Source organism: Dama dama, chromosome 29 (genome assembly GCF_033118175.1).
Source record: "Dama dama isolate Ldn47 chromosome 29, ASM3311817v1, whole genome shotgun sequence".
NCBI classification, from domain to species: Eukaryota; Metazoa; Chordata; class Mammalia; order Artiodactyla; family Cervidae; genus Dama; species Dama dama.
In genome coordinates, this window is record NC_083709.1 from 19,780,499 (window position 1) to 19,802,158 (window position 21,660).

Genomic DNA, 21,660 nt, shown 5'->3' on the forward strand with positions numbered 1-21,660 from the left:
CTGCCTAATTTCTTCTTGGGGTGCTGTGAAGCAAGGAGAACAGGTGACTCCTGTTCAAAAACCCGGACCTCCATGATGGATTTCGGGGAGAAGTTTTTATAGGCAAGATTTGGGATGAAGGCTGCAGGGTGTGTGACTTTGTTCTGAATGGCTGGTGGTAACAGATGTTCCAGGAATGTTGTGCTCAGCCTGAAGTTACCATCCTCCACCTGGGTGGGGGCCTTAGGTCCCTCAGAAGAATTTAAAGGTCATCATTGTCATTCAGTCCCTAAGTCGCGTCTGACTCTGCGACCCACAGACTGCAGCATGCCAGGCTTCCCTGTCCTTCACCACCTCCCGGAGTTTTCCCAAACTCATGTTCATTGAGTCGGTGCCGCCATCCAATCATCTCATCCTCTGTCATCCCCTTCTTTTCCTGCCTCCAACTTCCCCAGCATCTGGGTCTTTTCTGATGGGTTGGCTCTTTGAACTCAAAGATACTGTTATGTATATTCTTTGAGGCAGAACCAGGAATGGCTGCACTATTGTTTGACTGCTCCTCCCTGCTCTTGGCATCCCCTACCTTCCCTGATTAGCAACTTCCCTTTGGAACTCAGGGCAGGTTCAGGAGACTGAACGAAGCCTATTTCCTACACACAAGAATTGGGGGACACAGAAAGGACTTGTACCCAGGAGGACCGCCAGGGTCCTCCTCCATTTCACAAGGACATTGGCAGACAACCTATAATGTATAGGACAGCCCACTTCCCACCCCAACAAATAATTATCCAGCTTAATAGAGCCACAGAGTCTGAGAAACCCTACTCTACAGAGTCAAGGAGGAAGCAGAAAGCATGGGTAACACCAGGAAAGCCAGTAGAAGTGAAATAGGAGGGGAGTGGGAAGGACAAAACCTCTAATCAAATGACATAGCCCTAGAGGATATGACATAAACTGGTGAGAACCAACTAGATAAAAGTTGGAGAAGATTCGACTTCCAGTGAACCTTGAGCCTCTTCATATGCTCACTGTGATATTAGCATCTAAATGACACATTTACAGGCACCATGAAAGTTCAGAGACTGATCATAAAAGGTCAAAAAGTGGGCGGTGGCCCAATTCCAGAAAATCTCTACCCCATTTCCAAAATAAGTGGAATAATTATCCCACTCATTAGCCCATGAAATCACCCAGCCCATAAAAACTAACCACCCCATGTTTGGGGGCCTCTTGCCCACACTCTGTCTGTGAAATGTATTTCTTCTAGGGCCATTCTCTCCTTTTGAGACAGACAGCATTCTGTCTATGGAATGTGTATCTCTAAATAAAGCCACTTCTTACCTATCACTTTGTCTCTTACTGAATTCTTTCTGCAAGGAGACGTAATGAATCTAAGCTTCATTAAGTCCTGAGACCAGATGTACAATCTTAATTAAAAGTCAGTGGATTTAGGGGCTTCCCTGGTGGTCCAGTGGTTAAGACTCTGCACTCCCGATGCAGGGGACTTGGGTTCCATCCCTGGTCAGGAAATTAGATCCCTCATCCTGCTACTAAGGACTTTCCAGGTGGCTCCTTGGTAAAGAATCTGCCTGCCAATGGAGGAGGCACAGGAAATGTGGGTATTGATCCCTCTGTCAGGAAGATTCCCTGGCGAAGGAAATGGCAACCCACTCCAGTATTCTTGCTTGGAGAATCCCATGACCAAAGAGCCTGGAGGGCTAGAGTCCATGGGGCCAGAAAGAGTCAGACTTGATTGAGTGACTGAGCACACACTCACTCCCACATGCCACGATGAAAATCTAGCATGTGAGAGTGAAAACTCCAATGTGCTGCAACTAAGACCTGGAGCAGTCACATAAATAAGAAGAGTGGGTTCAAGTTCCATCCTGGGATTTGGCTGGGTTCAAGTCCCAACCTGAGTTGTGTGGTCTCATAAGCATAGACTTGTGGGACTCAAAAGGACCTTTGAACACACTTGGTTCAGTCCTCACAGGGATAGGATCCTCAAAGTGCTCGTTGCCTTGATCTGCCCTGTCCATTTACAGGAACAGGTGGAAACTGTTAAGCCTAGAGGCGCTCAGATCTTCTGCGAGCCCCTGGGTTTCTAAGCCCAGATGGTAATTATATTGCATGTCAATCAGAGAAAATGAAATTCTATGATCAAACCAGATGCATAGCCCTTACCAAGACTCAACATACTGTTAGATGATTAGATACTAAAAAAAATGCATCTTGATTCTTGATTTAGGAGAAGGTTTTTGGGCAAAAAAAAAAATGAGGAATCCAAATTGACGGCAACATTTGTAGCACCAGATGGGCATATGAGCTTACTGACTACACTCTCTGGTCTGAGGGACTCACCAGCCTGTTTGCAGAGATGGGTTAATGGCCCATTAAGTGAGCTGGACACATTTTCACAGGCCACTCTGATGACATTGCTATATTCAGACACAGTGTGGAGGAGCATCTGGAAAGTCCCAGATTGGTGCCAAATTGATCTATAAAGCTGGGCTTTGCAGGGGGAGGGAAGACAATGAGCAAAGGGTCATCTGAATGTCTAGGATCAAAGATTAATGGGCCAATGGAAGGAAAATAAACAACTCATTCAGATTGTCATGTTTCTGCCTCTAAGGAATCCAGCCACTTCTGACCAAGAGACATTTGGGACCTATTTGCTCTGGGAGGTTCTGCCAGTATATCTGAGAGCCAACACTCGTGGGCCAGCAGATGCACAGTACAAAAGAAAAACGTGTTAGGAACTCCTGCAGCAAGTCAACTACTAAGAATTTCTGTGTAATGAAGACAGAAACTCCCAGAAGTAGTAGCTCTTCTGCTGCTAATAGAGTTTTAGGGAATTTATATAAGTTTTCCCAGATCTTTCTTGGCTTCCCTGGTGGCTCAGGGGTAAAGAATCCACCTGCCAATGCAGGAGATACAGGTTTGATCCCTGGGTCGAGAAGATTGCCTGGAGAAGGAAATGGCAACCCACTCCAGTTTTCTTGCCTGGGAAATCCCATGGACGGAGGAGCCTGTTGGGCTACAGTCTGTGAGGTCACAAACAATTGGACATGACTGAATGACTAAACTACTACAACAACAAAACAGACCTTTCCTGGGAGTTACCTTCTTCTCGGTCACTAAAATAACCCGGTGAATCTAGTTTTTTCTCTGTAAGCTGGTAGGGTAAATATCATTCTCAATTAGCTGAAAGCTCAGGACTATCCAATCATTTGGCTTGTGTGCTAGTCATTTACTGACCAAAATGATAGTCTAACAAAAAGGCAGGCACGCTTGGACCATTGCCCTGGAGTGAGAACAAATGAAATTCCTGATGAAGCCAAGGGTCCAGAAGGTCCTGGGAACAGATTAGGATTTCATCATTTGGTGGAAGGATTGGGGGGTGGGGGGTGGACAGTGACCCTTGCCTAAATATCTGAGTCCCCCCATCTTTTACAGAGGGGACATAGTGAAGGGTTGCAAGATTTGGAAGTGAGATGTGGTTGCCTCGATTCTAGGCATTTCATAAAACTTTAAAAAAATAGGTTAAAAGTGAATACAAGCTAGAAACATCCAGGCAACCAGGTCCTCTGGGGGTCAGCAGGCACTTGCAGAGGTCATCCATCACTCTGAAGCGGGAACTGGCCATTTTCTTACAGTGTGTTCCGGACCCCAGAGATTTAAGATGCTACGGAGAAATAGAAACTAGCTCCAAATTCCTTCCTGGCTTTGAAAAACAGCTGTGTAAAACCTCTACAGCATCTGCACCTATTAGGAGACTAAAAGGTCTTGCAATGTTAGTTTTCCTGTGCTTGCCTGCTAAGTCGCTTCAGTCAGGTCTAACTCTTTGTGACCCCAAGGACTGTAGCCCAGCAGGCTCCTCTGTCCATGGGATTCTCTAGGCAAGAATATTGGAGGGGGGTTGCCATTTCCTCCTCCAGGGAATATTCCAGACCCAGGGTTTGAACCCATATCTTTCATCTCCTGCATTGGCAGGCGGGTTCCCACTAGCACCACCTGGGAAGCCCTCCAGTCTCCACGGGACCTGTTTATTGAGTACTGCCCTGGGCCACAGTGTAATGTGTGCTGGGGAAGCCCAGATTAATCTGCAAAGACAGTGCCTAAGAGATAGCCCAGCAGATGCAAGTAATTGTCAGAGAACAAAGGAGCTAGGGGCTGGCTCAATTGGGGACCGGTGGAGAATCCCCAAGGCATCCCCTCCTAAGAGCAGTATTGCAGGGTTTATTGGCTGGGGGAGGAGTCGGAGGTATGAGCAAGATGGCAGGACAGGTTCTTGGAGCTGTGGGGAGGGAAGGGAAGCATGGATTTCCCAGGAACTATGGAAAGTGATGGGAGCCCAGCAGAGAGGAGGCGAAGAGTGTACCTGCTGCCTGGGGAAAGCAGACGCTGGGAAGAAGGAAGGACATGGAGGTAAGAACAAGGAATTTTGGCTATCACTTGTGTTTAGGGGGAGCAGGAAGTGGAATGGGGCTCTAACAGGAGGCAGAACAGGAAGAGTCAGAGTGGGGAAGAGAGTGGGGTCCACCCAGAGAGGACGAGGAGGGGAAGCCTGCACACGGGCGGAGGTTTCTGTGGTTAGGAACTGCTGGCGACCTTGGAGATTGGATAGGGAGTTAAGGCGGGCTTCCCAGGTGGGCAGTGTTAAAGAATCTGCCTGCGGTGCAGGAGACACGGGTTCGAGTCACAGGGAGGTCCGCTGGAGAAGGAAATGGCAACCCACACCAGCATCCTTGCCAGGAGAATCCCATGGACAGAGGAGTCTGGCGGGCTCCAGTCCATGCAGTTGGATACTACTGAGCAGCTGAGCTCGAGCACCACAAAGGGGTGAGGACAACAAAGGGAAGGAAAGAGCAAGTGGGAGATGGGAGAAAAGCATTTCCAGCAGGAAAACCAGTGGTACACAGGGAGGGGGAAGAAGGAGGAGCAGCAGCTCAGATCCTGAGATGACAATAAGGAGGCTGGAGGGAACCTGGCCCTGGTGGTCTCTGTCATTTCACAACCGGCACCCGAGGTCAAGGTGTCCCGGGAGCCGGAAATCACAGTGCTTCACAGTCAGGCAGGGCATGATGTTTGCTCTCAACAAGCCACCTAAATCTGTGAATGCTTTACTTTGTAAAAAAATAAAAACTAGCGCAGATTCAGTGTTATAGCTGAGCTCCAAATACTTTTTTCTCTATTGTAAAATCCAAATACCATCAAATTTACACTGGAACCATTTTTAAGCGTACAGCTCAGCGGTATTAAGTACATTCACTTTGTTGGGTTACCATCAACCCTTGCCCCCATCTCTAGAAATTTTTCATTTTCCCAAACTGAAACCTGGTAGTCATTAAATGCTAACTCCCCTCTCCCGGTTTCCCCAGCTCTTGGCAGCCCCAGTCTACTTTCTGTTTCTATGAATCTGACTGCTCTTGGAACCTCTGGTAAGTGCAATCCTACAGTTTGTTGTTTTGTGACAGCATACATCTTCAAGGCTCATCCACGATGTAGCCTGTATCACAATTCCCTTCCTTTTTAAAAGCTGCATAATATCCCATTGTCCGCATTGACCATGTTTTGTTTATGCATTTGTCTCTCGTCAGTCACTTGAGTCTTTTCTACCTTTTGACTATTGTGAGTAATGCTGCCATAAATGTGGGTGTACACATGTCCTCATGCTTTTTGGAGTGGGAGATACAGGGTTGCAGTTAAAGCTTGTGATTCAGGAATTGTGCACAACTTTCAGTCTTTGTCAAGATTGCGACGATGATGAGATTATTCCTTAATCAACCCCTTCACTGGTTTACCTGTGAACTAGCGGTCTCCTCTGTTGACTGAGACCAAGGGAAAGCGTTTTGTTTTGGGTGAAATTTTAAGCCTCTCTGGGCTGCACAGAAGAGACATGTGGGTCTTCCGTGTTCTAGCCAAATCCAGCTTTCCTCAATTCCTTACATGCCAGTCCCCTTCCCCCAAGAGGCGTTTGCACATGTGCGCTCCTCCCCCACTCTGTGCCTCCCTCATTACCTGGGCACCTGGGCTCACTCCCTGCCTCTTCAATCATCTTTAGGTCTCCTTAGAGGCTTCAGTTCCTCCCAAAGCCCCCTCCGCCCCTCCAGGCTAGGTTGGGGTCCACTGGTCTTGCTTCCCCATTGCTCAGTAATTACTCTCAGGAAAGGATCATAGGTTCTTCTCTCCCACTATCTGTCTGTGCATCTTGGGGCCCTTGGTCTAACCCAGTGGTTGGCGCATAGTAGGTGCTTGACACATAGTAGGTGCTCAGAAAACCCACAATGACTGAAGGAGGAGGATGGATGATCCTTGAATGTGTTCTCAGGATACTTCTTCATGATTTGATGGTTATTACTGTTCAGAAAACAGGCTCGAAAGCCACTGAGGTGGCATGGGAGGAGCGTGGTGTTGTGGTGGGTCGGGGGGCTGTGTCTGTTCACGTTTGCATGTCAGCCCAAAGTGGGTACTTGGTTTCTATATTTGTACACTTGCCTCAAGGAACAGGAGAGAAAAGGTTGCTCTTAAGATTGAGGAGTTCCAAACATGACATCTATTGAAAGGAGTTTTCTTGACTACAAAGAAAAAGTAATCGAGTTATATTGGATTTAGTAGGAGAGGAATAACTATTTAAATAGTAATGAAAGCAGTGGAGAAAGCAACTGACTTAGTGAAATTTAGTGCTCAAATAAGCAAATTAAATACGAGGCAGCACGTAGGTGTTCACTGTAGATTTGTCTATAATATCAAAACTGGAGGACAATTTACGTGCTCAGCAGGAGGGATTGGTTAAGCCAAGTATACTTAAAATAATGTTAATAACGGGAAACTTATCTTGGTATAACATAGCAAGTGAAAAAACTAAGATTTTTTTTTCTCTGACTGATGAGATTAAAGGTGACTTTAATTTTTTCTTTTCATAGTTCTTGGAATTTGCCAAATTCTCTAGAATGAGTGTGCATGGTTTTAATAATAGGAGCAAAACAGCAGCCTGGGTAGGTCTTTACTCGAATGTGGAAACGTGGGATGATGACAGGGTTTGCTTTCAGAAGCTGCTCGAGTCCCCGTCTTTCTTAGGCACCATCCTACTCTGGGAGAGTCATGTGACCTGGGCGGGGAGGGGAAGACAGGGTCCAACCTCCTGGACCTACCTCGAGGTTGAAGCTGTCAAGAGTGGGATGGAGCTTCTCTCTGCAGACCAGACAGTCCTTCTGACAGCTGCTGGACACGCTGGAGAAGAGGCTGAGCAGCAGGAGGTCACAAAACAGGATTTTCATGGTGCAGGAGCCGGAAGCTGATGCTAAAACACAAGTGAGGGTGGGCACTGTTAGTACAGCCCTTCTCTGGGGGCCGGTAGGGGCTGGAGACCCTCATCCAGGGCACAGTGCCCTGGATTCCACTTCCCAGGAGGGGCTGGACGATCGAGGGCACAGTGGCCCCAGCCTGTCTGCCAGGGGTGATGTTCACGCACAGGCGAGCATCTGGGTTCTGGGGTGGGGATGGGGAGGCAGGCACACCTATCACTCCTGCCATCCAACTGGCCTCCACTTTCATGAGTGCTTCCAGGGAGCTGAAGGCCCCACTTGCAAGGCCCACTTGTGGCCTTGAGACAGCCCCTCCCAGCCTCAGTTTTCACAGCTCTTAATGGGAAACACTGGTACCTGCCTTGCCCCAGGGCTGTTGCAAAAATGAGATCCATAAGAAATATTTTGCAGAGTGTGAGATGTGTAACACAGGAGATTTATGAATGACTCATCCTCCCCTGCCTTGGCCAGGAATGCCCTGCAGCCCCAGAGTCACTCTTCTGGGAAGCATCTGCTAGATTCTTCTCTGTTTCTCCTCCTCGATGGGAGCCAGCTCCCTGCACACAGAGCTAATATGTTCACCTTGTTATTCTGTGCAAAGCACAGGGCCAGGCAGATGGAGTCCTTTATTGAAAAACGACCAAAGAGACCATTCTAAGGTAATAGCGCCAATGATTATGAGTTAGATCAGTTATCTATATTCTTTATGTAGAATTGCCTCAAAGATGTGCAGTTCTTCCTGTTTCCCTTTAAACTTATCCTGTGATCAAGTCTTCTGCATCGGAAAGCTATTTTCTTGGACTGCATCACTTTGGGTCCCTGTAGAATCAACTTTATTTGTAGGGTTAAATGGAAAGGGGAATGAGGGAACTTTCTGGAAATGTGAAATGTTCTTGATTGAGGTGTAGGTCACAGGGGTGTATATGTTTTCCAGAGATTCACTGAATTGTACATTTGGATTCTGTGTGTTTCATTGTATGTAAATTTTACCTTAAGTATTCAGCGTAGAAAAACAAATAATGGCCTTTATTATTTTTCACTAGACTACACTGAGACAATGTATAACCTTACTATTCAAATGCAGTCTGCAGACCAGCAGCATCTCCTGAGATCTTGTAAGCAATACAGAATTTCGGTCCCTACCCCAGATCTACTGAATCTGGATCTGTCTTTTTAGTAAGATTCTCAGGTGATTTGTACACATGTTAGAGTTTGAGAAGCAGAGGTAGAAAATGGGTACACAATGGAGCTAGTCAGTGGGAGGAGGAGAGGGGGTGATCCATGGCCACTGGCCATGTAGGGAAACCACTCCAGCTCTTCTCGGTCATCATCCAAGCTTTTCATACCAAGCATATGTCAACTGAATCAATGCTCAATGTTTGTTAAGTTATTGAGGTGACATCTGAGATGGGTTTTGAATAATGAGGGAGAGTTTGCCGCTAGCTGTCTATTTTTCACATGGTAGTGTATATATTCAACCCTTGTCTCCCAATTCATCCCTCTTTCCCCTTCTCCCCTGTGTCTGCGTGTCCCTTCTCTATATCCGCATCTCTGTTTCTGCCCTGCAGACAGGTTCATCTGTACCATTTCTTTAGATTCCACATATATGCATTAATATACGATATTTGTTTTTCTCTTTCTGACTGACTTCACTCTGAATGACAGACTCTCAGTCCATCCACATCTCTACAAATGACCCGATTTTTGATGGCTGAGTAATATTCCATCATAAATATGTACCACATCTTTATACATTCATCTGTTGATGGACATTCAGGTTGCTTCCATGTCCTGGCTATTTGAAATAGTGCTGAAATGAATATTGGGGTCATGTGTCTTTTCTCAGGGCATATGCCCAGCAGTGGGATTGCTGGGTAATATGGTACCTGTGTATAGCACAGGGCGCTCAGGTCAGTGATCTGTGAAGACCTAGAGGGGTGGGATGGGGTGGGGTGAGAGGGAAGTTCAAGAGGGAGGGAATATATGTATACCCAAGGCTATGGTTTTTCCAGTGGTCATGTATGGATGTGAGAGTTGGACTATAAAGAAAGCTGAGCACAGAAGAATTGATGCTTTAGAACTATGGTGTTGGAGAAGACTCTTGAGAGTCCCTTGGACTGCAAGGAGATCCAACCAGTCCATCCTAAAGGAGATCAGTCCTGGGTATTCATTGGAAGGACTGATGCTGAAGCTGAAACTCCAATACTTTGGCCGCCTCATGAGAAGAGCTGACTCATTGGAAAAGACCCTGATGCTGGGAAAGATTGGGGGCAGGAGGAGAAGGGGACGACAGAGGATGAGATGGTTGGATGGCATCACTGACTCAATGGACATGAGTTTGAGTAAGCTCCAGGAGTTGGTGATGGACAGGGAGGCCTGGCGTGCTGTGGTTCATGGGGTCACAAAGAGTCGGACATGACTGAGGGACTGAACTGAACTGAACTGATAGCTGATTCACTTCATTGTACAGCGGTGACTAACACAACATTGTAAAGCAATTATACTCCAGTTATAACAAAAAGAGTTTGCCAAGAAGACAAAGAGGACACAGGGAATGACGGTGATCACAGGCATAGGGACGTGTATGGTGGTCCAGTGGTTGAGATTCCATGCTGCTGATGGAGGGGGTACGGGTTTGATATCTGGTCAGGGGACTAAGGTCCCACCTGCCACACGGAACAGCTGAAAGATAAACAAATGACAAAGACATAGAGGAAGGGGGAACACAGCATGGGTGGGAGGGGATGGTGAGCAGGCAGCCTTTCCAGGGCCGTCTTCCTAAGGGAAGCACCTTCTGAGAGAGAGGTCCATCCCAGGTGAAACAGGGTCATGTTTGCCATCTAAAGGGTTCAACCTCTACCCTACAGATTGGGAGGTCTGTGCTAATGAACATTGAACTTCAATATGTATTCAAATGTTGTTGTTGTTGTTTAGTTGCTAAATTGTGTCCAACCCTCTTGTGATGCCATGGACTGTCTTTTCAAATGCTGCTGCTGCTAAGTCGCTTCAGTTGTGTCCAACCCTATGCAACCCCATAGACGGCAGCCCACCAGGCTCCCCTGTCCCTGGGATTCTCCAGGCAAGAACACTGGAGTGGATTGCCATTTCCACCTCCAATGCATGAAAGTGAAAAGTGAAAGTGAAGTTGCTCAGTCGTGTTCGACTCGTAGCTACCCCATGGACTGCAGCCTACCAGGCTCCTCTGTCCATGGGATTTTCCAGGCAAGAGTACTGGAGTGGGGTGCCATTGCCTTCTCCAGTCTTTTCAAATGAATATGTCTCAAATGCGTCTTTCTCCTCTATCCCAGGGGCTAGTACCTTAATTGAGATTTATCACCTTGGTTATTGTGATCACCCTCTAATCAGTCCACCCAATGATCCAGCCTCCCACCAAGCCATCTCCAAGTCTGATGATTCCCTCCTTCTTTAATTCTCTAATCCCCAGTGGGACTCCTCCCTGCTCCCACCCAACTCTCTGGCTTCAGCTCCTGTCACTCAACCTTGAATCTCCTCCAGTCCTCGTGAGTAGCACATAATTCCCAAAGCTATCAGGTCCCTTCATGCCTCTGTCCCGTCTTGGTCCCTGCTCTTCCTTCTGCTCAGAATACCCGTCTCCAGCTCACACGTTATACAGGAATTATCCCCCAGGGGAAGCCCTCCCTGGTCTGAGTTAGATGAGTCTCCTTGGTTTGTGTGGCATTGTGAAGTACATCTGTGGGGAGAAGTGAGCCCTGGGGACCTGTCCGTCAAGCAGGCACAACAGACCTGTGAGACAGGGTTGCTAGGATTCCTGTTTTCTTTTAAAAAAACTTTAATTTTATAATTGATTAACAATGTTGCGATAGTTTCAGGTGTATAGCACAGTGATTCACTTATACATATTTTGGATTTCTTTCCCCCTGTAGGTTATTACAGAATATTGAGTAGAGTCCCTTGTGCTATATAGTATAGTGTGTATATGTTAATCCCAGACTCCTGATTTATCCTCCCCCCCACCCCCGCCACAGCCTTTCCCCTTTGGTAACCATAAGTTTTATTTTCTGTGTCTGTGAGTCTGTTTTGTAAATAAATTCATTTGTATCATTTTTTTTAGATTCCACATATTAGTGATATCATATAATTTGTCCTTCTTCACTTAGTATGATAATCTATGTTGCTGCAAATGGCATTATTTCATTCTTTATGACTGAGTAATATTCCATTATATATATGTATTGTTTATCCATTCATTTTTCCGTGGACATTCAGGTTGCTGCCATGTCTTGGTCATTGTAAACAGTGCTGTTATGAACATTGGGGTGCATGTATATTTTTGAATTGTTTTTTTTTTCTGGATACATGCTCAGGAGTGGGATTGCAGGAGCATATGGTAGTTCTACGTTTGTTTGTTTGGGTTTTTTTGTAATGGAGGGATTCGTATTTTCTCATCTTCTCATCACTGCAGACGGCCTGGGTCTGCAAAATCCCACGTCTGCAGCTCAACCTTTCAGGTTCTCATCTGTAAAACCGGGACAGTAAGAGTAACTATCTTATAGGATGATTAATGGGTTGATATCTTTAAAATAGCATCCGGCACAGAACAAGTATAACAAGAGTTTGTCAAAGAAGGAGCCCAGGACATAGCCTTCACTCTGTAATACTATTCTTGTCTGCCGTGTGGCGCTTAGCACTCTACACTGTAAGCTTGGACCCTCGTGTCTCTCTCTCCCACTGGGCTGTGACTTCCTGAAGGGCAGAAATCATGTGCTATGGTCCTCTGAATTTCCAGCACCCAGCATAGGGCCAGGTGCTTAGGAGGTGCTCAAGAAAGTCTGACAGATGAGAGTGGAGTGTCTCAGGAGTGTCTCTTCTTCACAAATGAGAGTTGGGGAGTGTTTACGAGGACCCCCGCTTCCCTGGGAGCCTGGGATGCTCAGGCCTAGAAGCCACCTCAGGGCCAGCCTGACATTGCTGTTTAGTCGCTCAGTCGTGTCCGACTCTTTGCGACCCCATGAACCGTAGCCCGCCAGGCTCCTCTGTCCTGGGGATTCTCCAGGCAAGAATACTGGAGTGGGTTGCCATGCCTTCCTCCAGGGGATCTTCCCAACCCAGGGATCGAACCCAGGTCTCCCGCACTGCAGGAGGATTCTCTACCATCTGAGCCCCCAGGGAAGCCCATGGCCTGACAAGTTTCTGGTAGTTAATGGTTCCAGTCCAGGTGGGAGGGCTGGGAACAAGTTTTGCTCCAGAGCAAGGCCAGATGCCATCCAAAGCTGGAACCCCATGCATGTTCTGGAAAAGGACTAGTTGCCAGTGTCTGGGAGGCATGGTTGGAATGGTGCTGTGTGCTAAGTCTGCAGTGGCGCAACCTGTTGGTGGACAAGCAGTGAAGACTCATCACCGCGTATAGGCTCTTTTGAAGAGAACATATCTTTTGAGTTCCAAACAGTCACCATATCAGCAAAGGTCTCAAGCTGAGGGCTGCTTGTCTACGTCTTTTGTTTAATTAGGTAATTGCCTTTAAGCTTCTTGTTCTACCCAGTTTCATTCTGGGCGGAGAGAGCTGGGTCTCCTTTGTTCAGCATGCTATGCTCCCTATGGCCACATGGTGGCAGTGTCCGTACGTCACAGAAGGAAGGGGAAAAGCCGGGAGAAAAGGGACCTTCGCCTTTCCTTCCTAATACAAAATTGCAATCTGTAATGTTTGCATAGGCTGAGCTGATAAGTTGTGACAGATGTTAATGAAATGCTCTCCTGCTGAGGTTTTTCATGAACTTCATTAAATGTGGCAACTTGCGCATTCAGCAAATGTCTGGTGGACTGACTGCTACTCCTTATCTCAAATTCTGGGTAAATGGGTTTTTAGGATGAGGTAAGGAAAGATGAGCCCCTGGGACACTGAGCATGTGTTCCATTGGATACCTTTCTTGCATGTGAAACTGTTTGGCCCTTGGGGAAACCTTATCAAATCTACTTGTGGTTAGCCCAGCCCTCACTGCTGATCCTTGGCACACCAACCTTTCATCTCAGCTCTGAGCTCCCTACTTAACCCTCCCTGTCCCATCCCTAGCTACTATTTATTTTAAATTTTAATTTTTTTTTCGGAAATAAGAAAATCATTTTTTAAAATTCAGCCAGTTCTCTTATTCTACTCCCCCAGGCTAATCAAGGCATGTGATTAGTAATATTACCTTAAAATTGCATCCTGGGCAGTGTTTCACTTAAGTTTAATGAAAAACACTTGGTAGCAATTGACTGCTGAGGCGGCATGATTGGTTATGATCCTTGTTTATGAGTTAGCATTAGTTAAAGAGTAGCTGATGCTGAAGGCTAAAGTTATTTCTTTTTTGTAACAATGTTCCATCCAGGACTTCCCTGGTGTGCCAGTGGTTAAAGGCTCCACGCTCCCAAGGCAGGGGACACAGGTTCGAGCCCTAGTCAGGGAAGTAAGGTCCCATAGGCTGTATAGCGTGGCAAAACAAAACGAAGTTCCACCCATACTGAAACAGAAAGATTGATGAATATCAGTGGGCATTTAGCAGTAAAAGAAGCCAGAAGCCAGAGATTGCTACCCCTCACTTTTAACAAGTGACTCCACTAATTAATGAAATATCTTTACTCAGTGCTATTCATTCTGCTCTTCAATTCAAAGAAGTCTAAAAATTGGAATTAACACACAGTCCAAACTTACAGGTGGTTTCTGGTATTTAAATGAGATTAAAATTAATAAAAGCTCAAAATATATGTAATTATTCTCATAAAGGGGCTTTCTTCCCTGGTGGCTCAGATGGTAAAAAATCTGCCTGCAATGCGGGAGACCCAGGTTCGATCCTTGGGTCGGGAAGATCCCCTGGAGAAGAAAATGGCTACCCACTCCAGTATCCCTGCCTGGAGAATTCCATGGACAGAGAAGCCTGGTGGGCTACAGTCCATGGAATCGCAAAAAGTCAGACACAACTGAGTGATTAGTATATATTCGCATAAAGGGGACAACACTTTGTTGCTTTTTGTAATCCTCACAACCCTCCTACCACTGTGTTCTAGGTTAAGACTTTTTTTTTTTTTTAAGACTTTTTGAGAAGTCTTAACAACATCTGTGTGCTTTCTTTGTAGCTGTGTGTCAGTTAATGCCAAGAAAAATGTAGATGAGTAATTGATTAATTTCTGAGTTACATTTATATTTGATCTTTGCAAGTGTGTGACTTAGGGCACGTTTAACCTTTGAGAGCCTCAGTCTTCTCACCTGCAAAATGGGGGGAACAACAGATTTGTTGTGATTATTGTTTTTGATTGTGCAGTAGAGACTATCAGTAAATAAAATTTCCCTCAGTGTGTCTAAATTTTACATGGTTTGTATTCACTTTGTAAACCAAACTCAGCTAACACTTCCTTGTGGGGATGCTATGCATCTGAACATCTTGTATGGAGTAAAGAAATGTTTAATTACCTTTTATTTTAGCCACAGCACTCTTTATAAAGATAAAATACCACTGTGTTTAGCTTTAATCTATTTAATCTATTTGTTTGTAATCATGCTTCCAAGGGCAATATAATTAGTTGCTTATCTGTTTGGAGGATTACGTATGAAGCTTTAGCGGAAGCTAAAAGCTAATTGAGTTTTGTCTTATGACCTATGAGAAAGCCTGTAATTTTAGTGCTTCTAGTGGCGAAAGCAAGGGAGACTAGGTTTACTGCTAGAGGCATGTCTCCCCCATTCTTCTTATCAGCCACATGTATGAATGTTGTTCTTGCTGGTAACAAAAGCTTTATATTCTTACACAGTCCTGGAAAGCATTAGTTGCTCAGTTGTGTCTGACTCTTTGCCACCCTATGGACTACAGCCCACCAGACTTCTCTATCCATGAGATTTCCCAGGTAAGAATACTGGAGTGGGTTGCCATGCCCTTTTCCAGGGGATCTTCCTGATCTAGGGATCGAACCCGGGTCTTCTGCATTGCAGGTGTATTCTTTACCATCTAAGCCACCAGGGAAGCCCAATACAATCCTATAATCTAGGGTTAATATTATCCCCTCTTTGAGAGGAACATATGTTTATAGAGGTTAACAATTTACTTAAGATAATCCAGCTTATAAAAAAGCCAGGACTTAAGTGTTTTGACTCTAAAACATGTTCTGGGAAACCATAAACTCCACACACTGGTCCTGCTTTGGAAAGGTTGACAAATTCTGGTGGCATCTTATTGGAATGGTCTCTGTTTATATTTAACAATAATCTTATTATTATTATATTTAGCACACTCCTCTGTGCCAGGGACTGTGTTGATGGCTTTGTAAGCATCCATCCTATGGGATAAATGTTATTGCCCCCATTTTACAGTTGAGAAGACTGAGGTTTGAAGAGGCGAAATAACTCGAAGTGGCAGAACTGAGACTCCAGCCCATCTGATTTCCAAGCTCATGCTCTCATCAGACTTTTCAATGATCTTGGCAAGGGGACTTCCCTGATGGTCCAGTGGTTAGGACACTGTGATTCCATTGCAGGGGGCATGGGTTTGATCTCTGGTTGGGCAATGAAGATCTCACATGCCACACAAGTTGTGTGACCAAAATAAGAAAAGAAAAAGAGAGGATTTCAGTGGTTTTCTGTCTGTTCCTGCGGGTGAATTCATTGCAGGGAGCTCCTTTTGTCCTGAACTCTGGGTATCCCTCTCTCATGATACACCTTTTTTTTTCTAATTGGAAGATAATTGCTTTAAATTTACATTGGTTTCTGCAGCACACTCTAACCAGTTGTTGTTATTTATATCTCCTCTCCCTCTTGAGCTTCTCTTCTGTTCTCCCCCACCCTGTCCCACCCCTCTCTGTCATCACGGAGCACCAGGCTGGGCTCCCCACGTTCTACAGCAGCTTCCTACTCATTATCTATTTTACACACGGTAGTGTAAATATGTCATTGCTACTGACAATCTCTTTATTGCTGCCTGTCCCCAGTTCCTGAAGGGGTTTTTCATTGCCCACCAGCATGAGGGTTTGTCTTCCTCATTTCTTTAACCCACTGCAACCCTGACTCCTACACCGAGCTTTTGCTTATTCACCAGTTATGACTGAATCCCTTTTATTTCTTTTCTTCCTCTAATAGACTCTCATCCATAAAGGTTCCTCCTCTGCTTCTAAATTCCCACCTGGAAGGGGGGTGGGTGGGTAGAGAGAAGGTGGAGGGCCAAGCATGTCCCCACCCCACACAGACCGGGTGTGCTGGGAGCTGGTGGGCAATGAATGAACAAGAGCCCTTGCCTTGCGAGGAAGAGGCCGGGCTTCCAGCTCCAGCTCCGCCCTCACCTTTGGGATCTTGAGCCCTGAGTGCTTAGTCATGTCTGATTCTTTGTGACCCTGTGGACTGTAGCCCACCAGGCTCCTCTTATGGGATCTTGAGTAAGTCCCTTTCTTTCTCTGGGGCTCTGTTTTCCCTTCTCCAAAAAGAGGCAGTTGGATTAGATGGTCAATATTAATATTTTTTATTTTATAAGTGGCCAGATATTTGTTACAACAGCCCACCTGGGGCTCAGCAGAGATGGACACATTTTTCTTTTTTCTTTTTAAATTTAGCTTGTTTATTTTTGGCTATGCTGGGCCTTCATTGTTTTGAGGGCTTTTTTCTAGCTGCGGCGAGCAGGGGCTACTGTCAAATGATTGTGAGTTTCGTATTGCAGTGGCTTCTCCTGTTGCGAAGCACAGGCTCTAGGGCTTGCAGGCTTCAGTAGTTGCGGCTCCCAGGCTCCAGAGCACAGGCTCAATAGTTGTGGCAGACTGGCTTAGTTGCCCTTTGATATGTGGGACCTTCCCTGATAAGGGATCAAACCTGTGTCTCCTGTATTGGCAGGTAGATTCTTTACCACTAAGCCACCAGGGAAGCCCTTCTTTTTTAAGTTTTTTATTTTATTTTTAAATTTAATTTTATTTATATTATTTTAAAATATTTTGGCTGCCCCCTGACCAGGGATTGAACCCAGGTCCCAGAAGTGAAAATGCCGAGTCCTAATCACTGGGCCACCAGGGAATTCCTAACAGGCACATTTACTCCTAGTGCTGTCGCAAAGGTGGAAAGGTGTCATCACTCTTGTCTTGGATCTTCCTCATTCTGGCCTGTGGTTCCCTATATAAAAAATAAATGTGTTTTTTTTTTTTTTCTATCGCTTTTACAATAAAATCACTTAGTGTTCCTTTCAAAAACATTAGAAAATACAGATCAGCAAAAGAACAATGGATACAGATCAGTGTGCATGTGTGCTCAGTTGTGACTCTTTGTGACCCCAGGGACTGCAGCCCACCAGCTTCCTCTGTCCATGGGATTTTCCAGGCAAGAATACTGGAGTGGCTTGCCATTTCCTCCTCCAGGGTTTCTTCCCCACCCAGGAATCAAACCCCTGTCTCCTGCATCTCCTGCACTGCAGGTGGAGGTGGATTCTTTACCACTGAGCTATTGGGGAAGCCTAGTACCCCCCTTTCCCCCTAGTATTTATTTATTTGGCTGCACCAGGTCTTATTTGCAGCATGCAGACTGTTAGTTGTGGCATACATTCAGGATCTGTTTCCCTGACCAGGGCTTGAACCCAGGCCCTCTGCATTGAGAGGGGGAGCCTGGAGTCTTAGCTACTAGACCACCAGGGAAGTCCCAAGACCAATAATCTTCAAATGTCTTTAACTTTATACCTCAAGCAATCAAACCGTTCTTGAGCACACCTTGCTAATTTATTTGTTATCTACATTATAAAACCCACTAAAGTGCAAATTAAGAAAGATAAGATAACCACATAAAAAAAATTCAGTGTGTTTCCCAAAGCCCGGTGGACTGTTGGGCATGCACACCCCTTTCAGAGACGACCAGCCTGGACTCATTAATATTGAGTGACATTGGCCAAGAGCTCTGAGGACAGGCTGCCCGGTCTGTTTTCCCAGGCACTCAGCACTGCAGGCTCTCATCAGGAATCCAGGCACGTTTCTCGGCTGAATGAATGAAAGGATGAATGGGGACTGGGTGGAGGGGAGGAGAGTGAGCTACGGGGAGGCTGGCTCCGAGCCTGGGTGGCTAGGCAGAGCCCTGGGTGTGTGTGCGTGATCCACTGACATTTTCACTGAGACCCAGACTCCTTGGAGGCCAGCTCCACACGTCACTCACCCAGTCAGTCCCATCAGAGCTGGCGATGCGGTGTATCTGCAACACTGAGGCGTCATCCAGTATTTGAAAAATCTCAGGATCGTAGAAAATCAACACCGAACGTGATCATAGGCTATTTAGGAAGATGCCCAGAAAATCGGGTTGCCCCCCCAAATAGGCATGCCATAAATCTCACAGCTAGTTTGTGTTTAGAAGGAAAGTGGCATGTTGGAGACTAGGAGGACCTAAAGGCATTTAAATAGAAATGTTTAGGACAATCGAGGTTGTCTGATGAGCTCCCAGCCATTCAAGCCATGAAAGCTGTTGTTACTCCTGTTCTCTAGCCAGATTCTTATCAGGTAGATTTCCTTCATGGGAGCTGGGGCTTGGGGTGTGTGTGTGTGTCTCACTGAGTATGGATGAAAGTATAGGAAACTCACCCCAGATCTCCCATCCCTACTGTGTGTGTGTGTGTGCACATTAGCATGAAATAGGCATATAGATAAATTTAGCTCACTGCCTGGCATACAGTAGGTTTCAATACATGGACCTTTGCCCTCTTTTTGTGTCTTTGTCCTGGCGGCCACCTCCCTCTCCAAAACCCTTGGGTCATCCAGATTCTATCTCCTTCCCTGACCGGCTTGAAATCCTGGACTCTCTGAGCAAGTGCTCCTTCCTCTAAATTCCTACAGCGCTTGCTGTCTGGACTACGAAATTTAGGACTTAATTACACCCAGCCTTGCATCGTCCTCGAATTCTTTCACTGTGTGTTGCCCCGTCCCCACCCCCTTAGTTCGTAAGCACCCCAGGTTCGTAGAGGGCGGTGCACTGGAGCCAGCAAGGCTGGCTCGGTCCCCTCTCGGCCACATCCTGAAACAGATTATTTAACCTCTCAGCTTCAGTTTCTTCGATTGCGCCATGGAGATAATGACACCATCTCTCATTGCTGTTGCCGAGGATAATGTGTGTGAAAGCGCCAAGATGTAAATCGTTGTGTGAATGTAAAGGCTGTTATTATCACCTCTGTTGGATCGACCCCTGTTTGGTGGAGCATAATAAATACCTGATTGATTGAATACGGAGTAGCTTTGCGACAGCTCCTGTCTTGGGCTCCAGAAACACCGCTTTGCGCCTGATCCTGCAATTACTCCCTTTGTCGATAATGCTAAATCTGCATCCTCTAAATCCCCTGTACCCTCAGCCTCGGCTGATAAAGCCTGGGAGAACGGAACTGCGCCCATCGAGGACCCCGCAGCTGCACCAGAGCGCCCTCAACAGGCAGCACATGGAACCATGGAAGCTGTTCCTTCTATCAAGGTGATGGTTGGGGGGACAGTCTTTCCAGGGACCCTCCCCCGCAGAAGACTCAGCTAGTCCAAAGGAACGCGAATGCTTTTTGTGAAAGGTATTGCAGCATCATCGGTGGAAGTGTGCAGACCTTTTTCCCTGCCACACTTTATAAATGAGAAAGAAGAGCGTGCCTGCAGAAGCCACCCACAGAGAGCAGCAATTTCCTTGGGAGGTTTTGAGAAGAAGCCAGGCAGTCACCCGTCCCCCACCCCCACCCCCCCAACCTTCTATGTTGAAAACTCCGGTTTCGGCTTGCTGGCAAATGCCATGCAAAGCTCATCTTTTGTTAGTCTGCCGAACAATGTTATTGGTTATAATTGGGGCAATTATGGGCTGCTCGAGGAAGCGAAACACAGATGTTGAAACCCAGGATCAGGGTATTCAAGTCCAAAGCTGCTTGCTTTAAATAGTCCGTTTCCCGAATCATCCTGACTTACTTGAAATTCCCCCAGAACTTGGCCATGTTCAGAATGAGATGCGGGAGGATAAAGATGGGTAGTGGTGGGAGGGGAAAGACAGACCCGCAGGGGGAGAGACGCACAAAGAGAGAAAGAGGAAAAGGAGGCTGAGCGACAGCCAGAGTTTGCATGACTTCTGAACGTCATTTTCGCAGGACCCCTGCAGAAACCTTTAGGTAGCAGAGATGGGTAGAAGGAAGAAAGATGCAAAAAAGAGAACAGACCTCCGAAAGAAAGAGGGTCCGGAGACCAAGGTCAACCCTGCGGAAATACACGGCGGAATTCACACACAGCGACCGCGATCAGCTGGGTACCGGTCAAGCCCAGCGCAGGCTCCAACTCTTCCCCGCATCACCGCTAGCGATTTGTATTGGGTGCTGAGGGGAGCAGGGTTCCCTCGGGATGAAAAATCCAAATCCCAATCGAGTTCAGTGATATGTCGGAAAGCAGCCTGCACCCACTGTGAAAGGAAGTCAGTCACAGAGAGAAACCACTCCTAAAGTGTGCCTGGAGGGGTAGGTCGGGGGTGGGGGCCGCTTCCGGAGGGTTGCCTCGCAAGGCAAGCCCCCGCCCCACCCCCCAGTGCCTGCCGCTCCCCTAACCTCACTCCTACAACCACCTTTTCGCCGCAGACAGCAGTGACAAAGTAAGGACCACACCTGGGGAATGGAAACTTTTCCTCCTTTCCAAGTTCAGCTCTTCTTCTGCATCTCTCTCCAGAATAAAAGCCTTAGCCCTCCCCTCCACCGCTACCCAACACCCCCCCACCTCCATGAGAGCACGGAAAAGATGAATGAAGGAATAATCTAAAGGGAGGCCAGCAGCATCTACACTGGACAAAGGAGAGGGGCTGGGGAGACAGCCCTGCCGCCCGCCCGCCCGCCACTTCCCCAGGCTCCCAGCAGCGTGTCTTGGGGCGGAGGGCTTCGCGCGCAGTCGCCTACCTGCGAGCTGTCAGTAACCGGGCTCCTCCGGCTGTGAGGCTCCGCTGTGTCAGCCACACGGGCATATATATCCTCCCCCCACACGCACAGCCCTCCCCTTCCCTGCCCACCTCGATGACACATGCACACGGCTGACCCCCTTAATCAAGCGAGCGGCAGAACCTCCAGTCCTTCCTGGCTGCTCCCCGCCGGCCGTGGCTCTGTGCTCGGACCTGTGACATCTCGGGCTCCCCATCAGGCCACCCCCCAACTGCTTTACCTGGACGCTGCTCAGCCAGGATCCCACAGCTGCCTCTGCTCTGCTTCCAGAGGCGCTGGGAGGACTGATGGGGAGCTCTGGCAAGTCAGGAAGGGAAAAAAAAAAAAAAAAAGCCTCCTAGTGAGAGTGACAAGGCAGACCCCAGTCCTGGAGTCTCCTTGAGCAACCTTTTCTCCTGAAGAATGAAGACGCGGGAGTGGGCAGAAGTGGGGGGAGCTCCCACTGACAAAGACAAGCCCAGAGCTGAGTTCAGATGCGTCCCCTCCTG

At 47.0% G+C, this 21,660-nt stretch overlaps 1 protein-coding gene across 2 annotated transcripts in view; it reads right to left on the reverse strand.

The window, feature by feature from the left end:
* The window catches only part of PNOC (prepronociceptin), a 29,485-nt gene extending 8,297 nt beyond the window's left edge, over positions 1 to 21,188 (reverse strand). For both annotated transcript variants that reach the window (XM_061132261.1, XM_061132262.1), the window contains exons 1-2: positions 21,134 to 21,188; positions 7,134 to 7,282 (exon numbers count right to left, since the gene is read on the reverse strand). In XM_061132261.1, the coding sequence (XP_060988244.1) occupies positions 7,134 to 7,259 (126 nt within the window). In that variant the 5' untranslated portion in view covers positions 7,260 to 7,282; positions 21,134 to 21,188. The remainder of the gene's footprint in view (positions 1 to 7,133; positions 7,283 to 21,133) is intronic.
* Between the last annotated feature and the right edge of the window lie 472 nt (positions 21,189 to 21,660).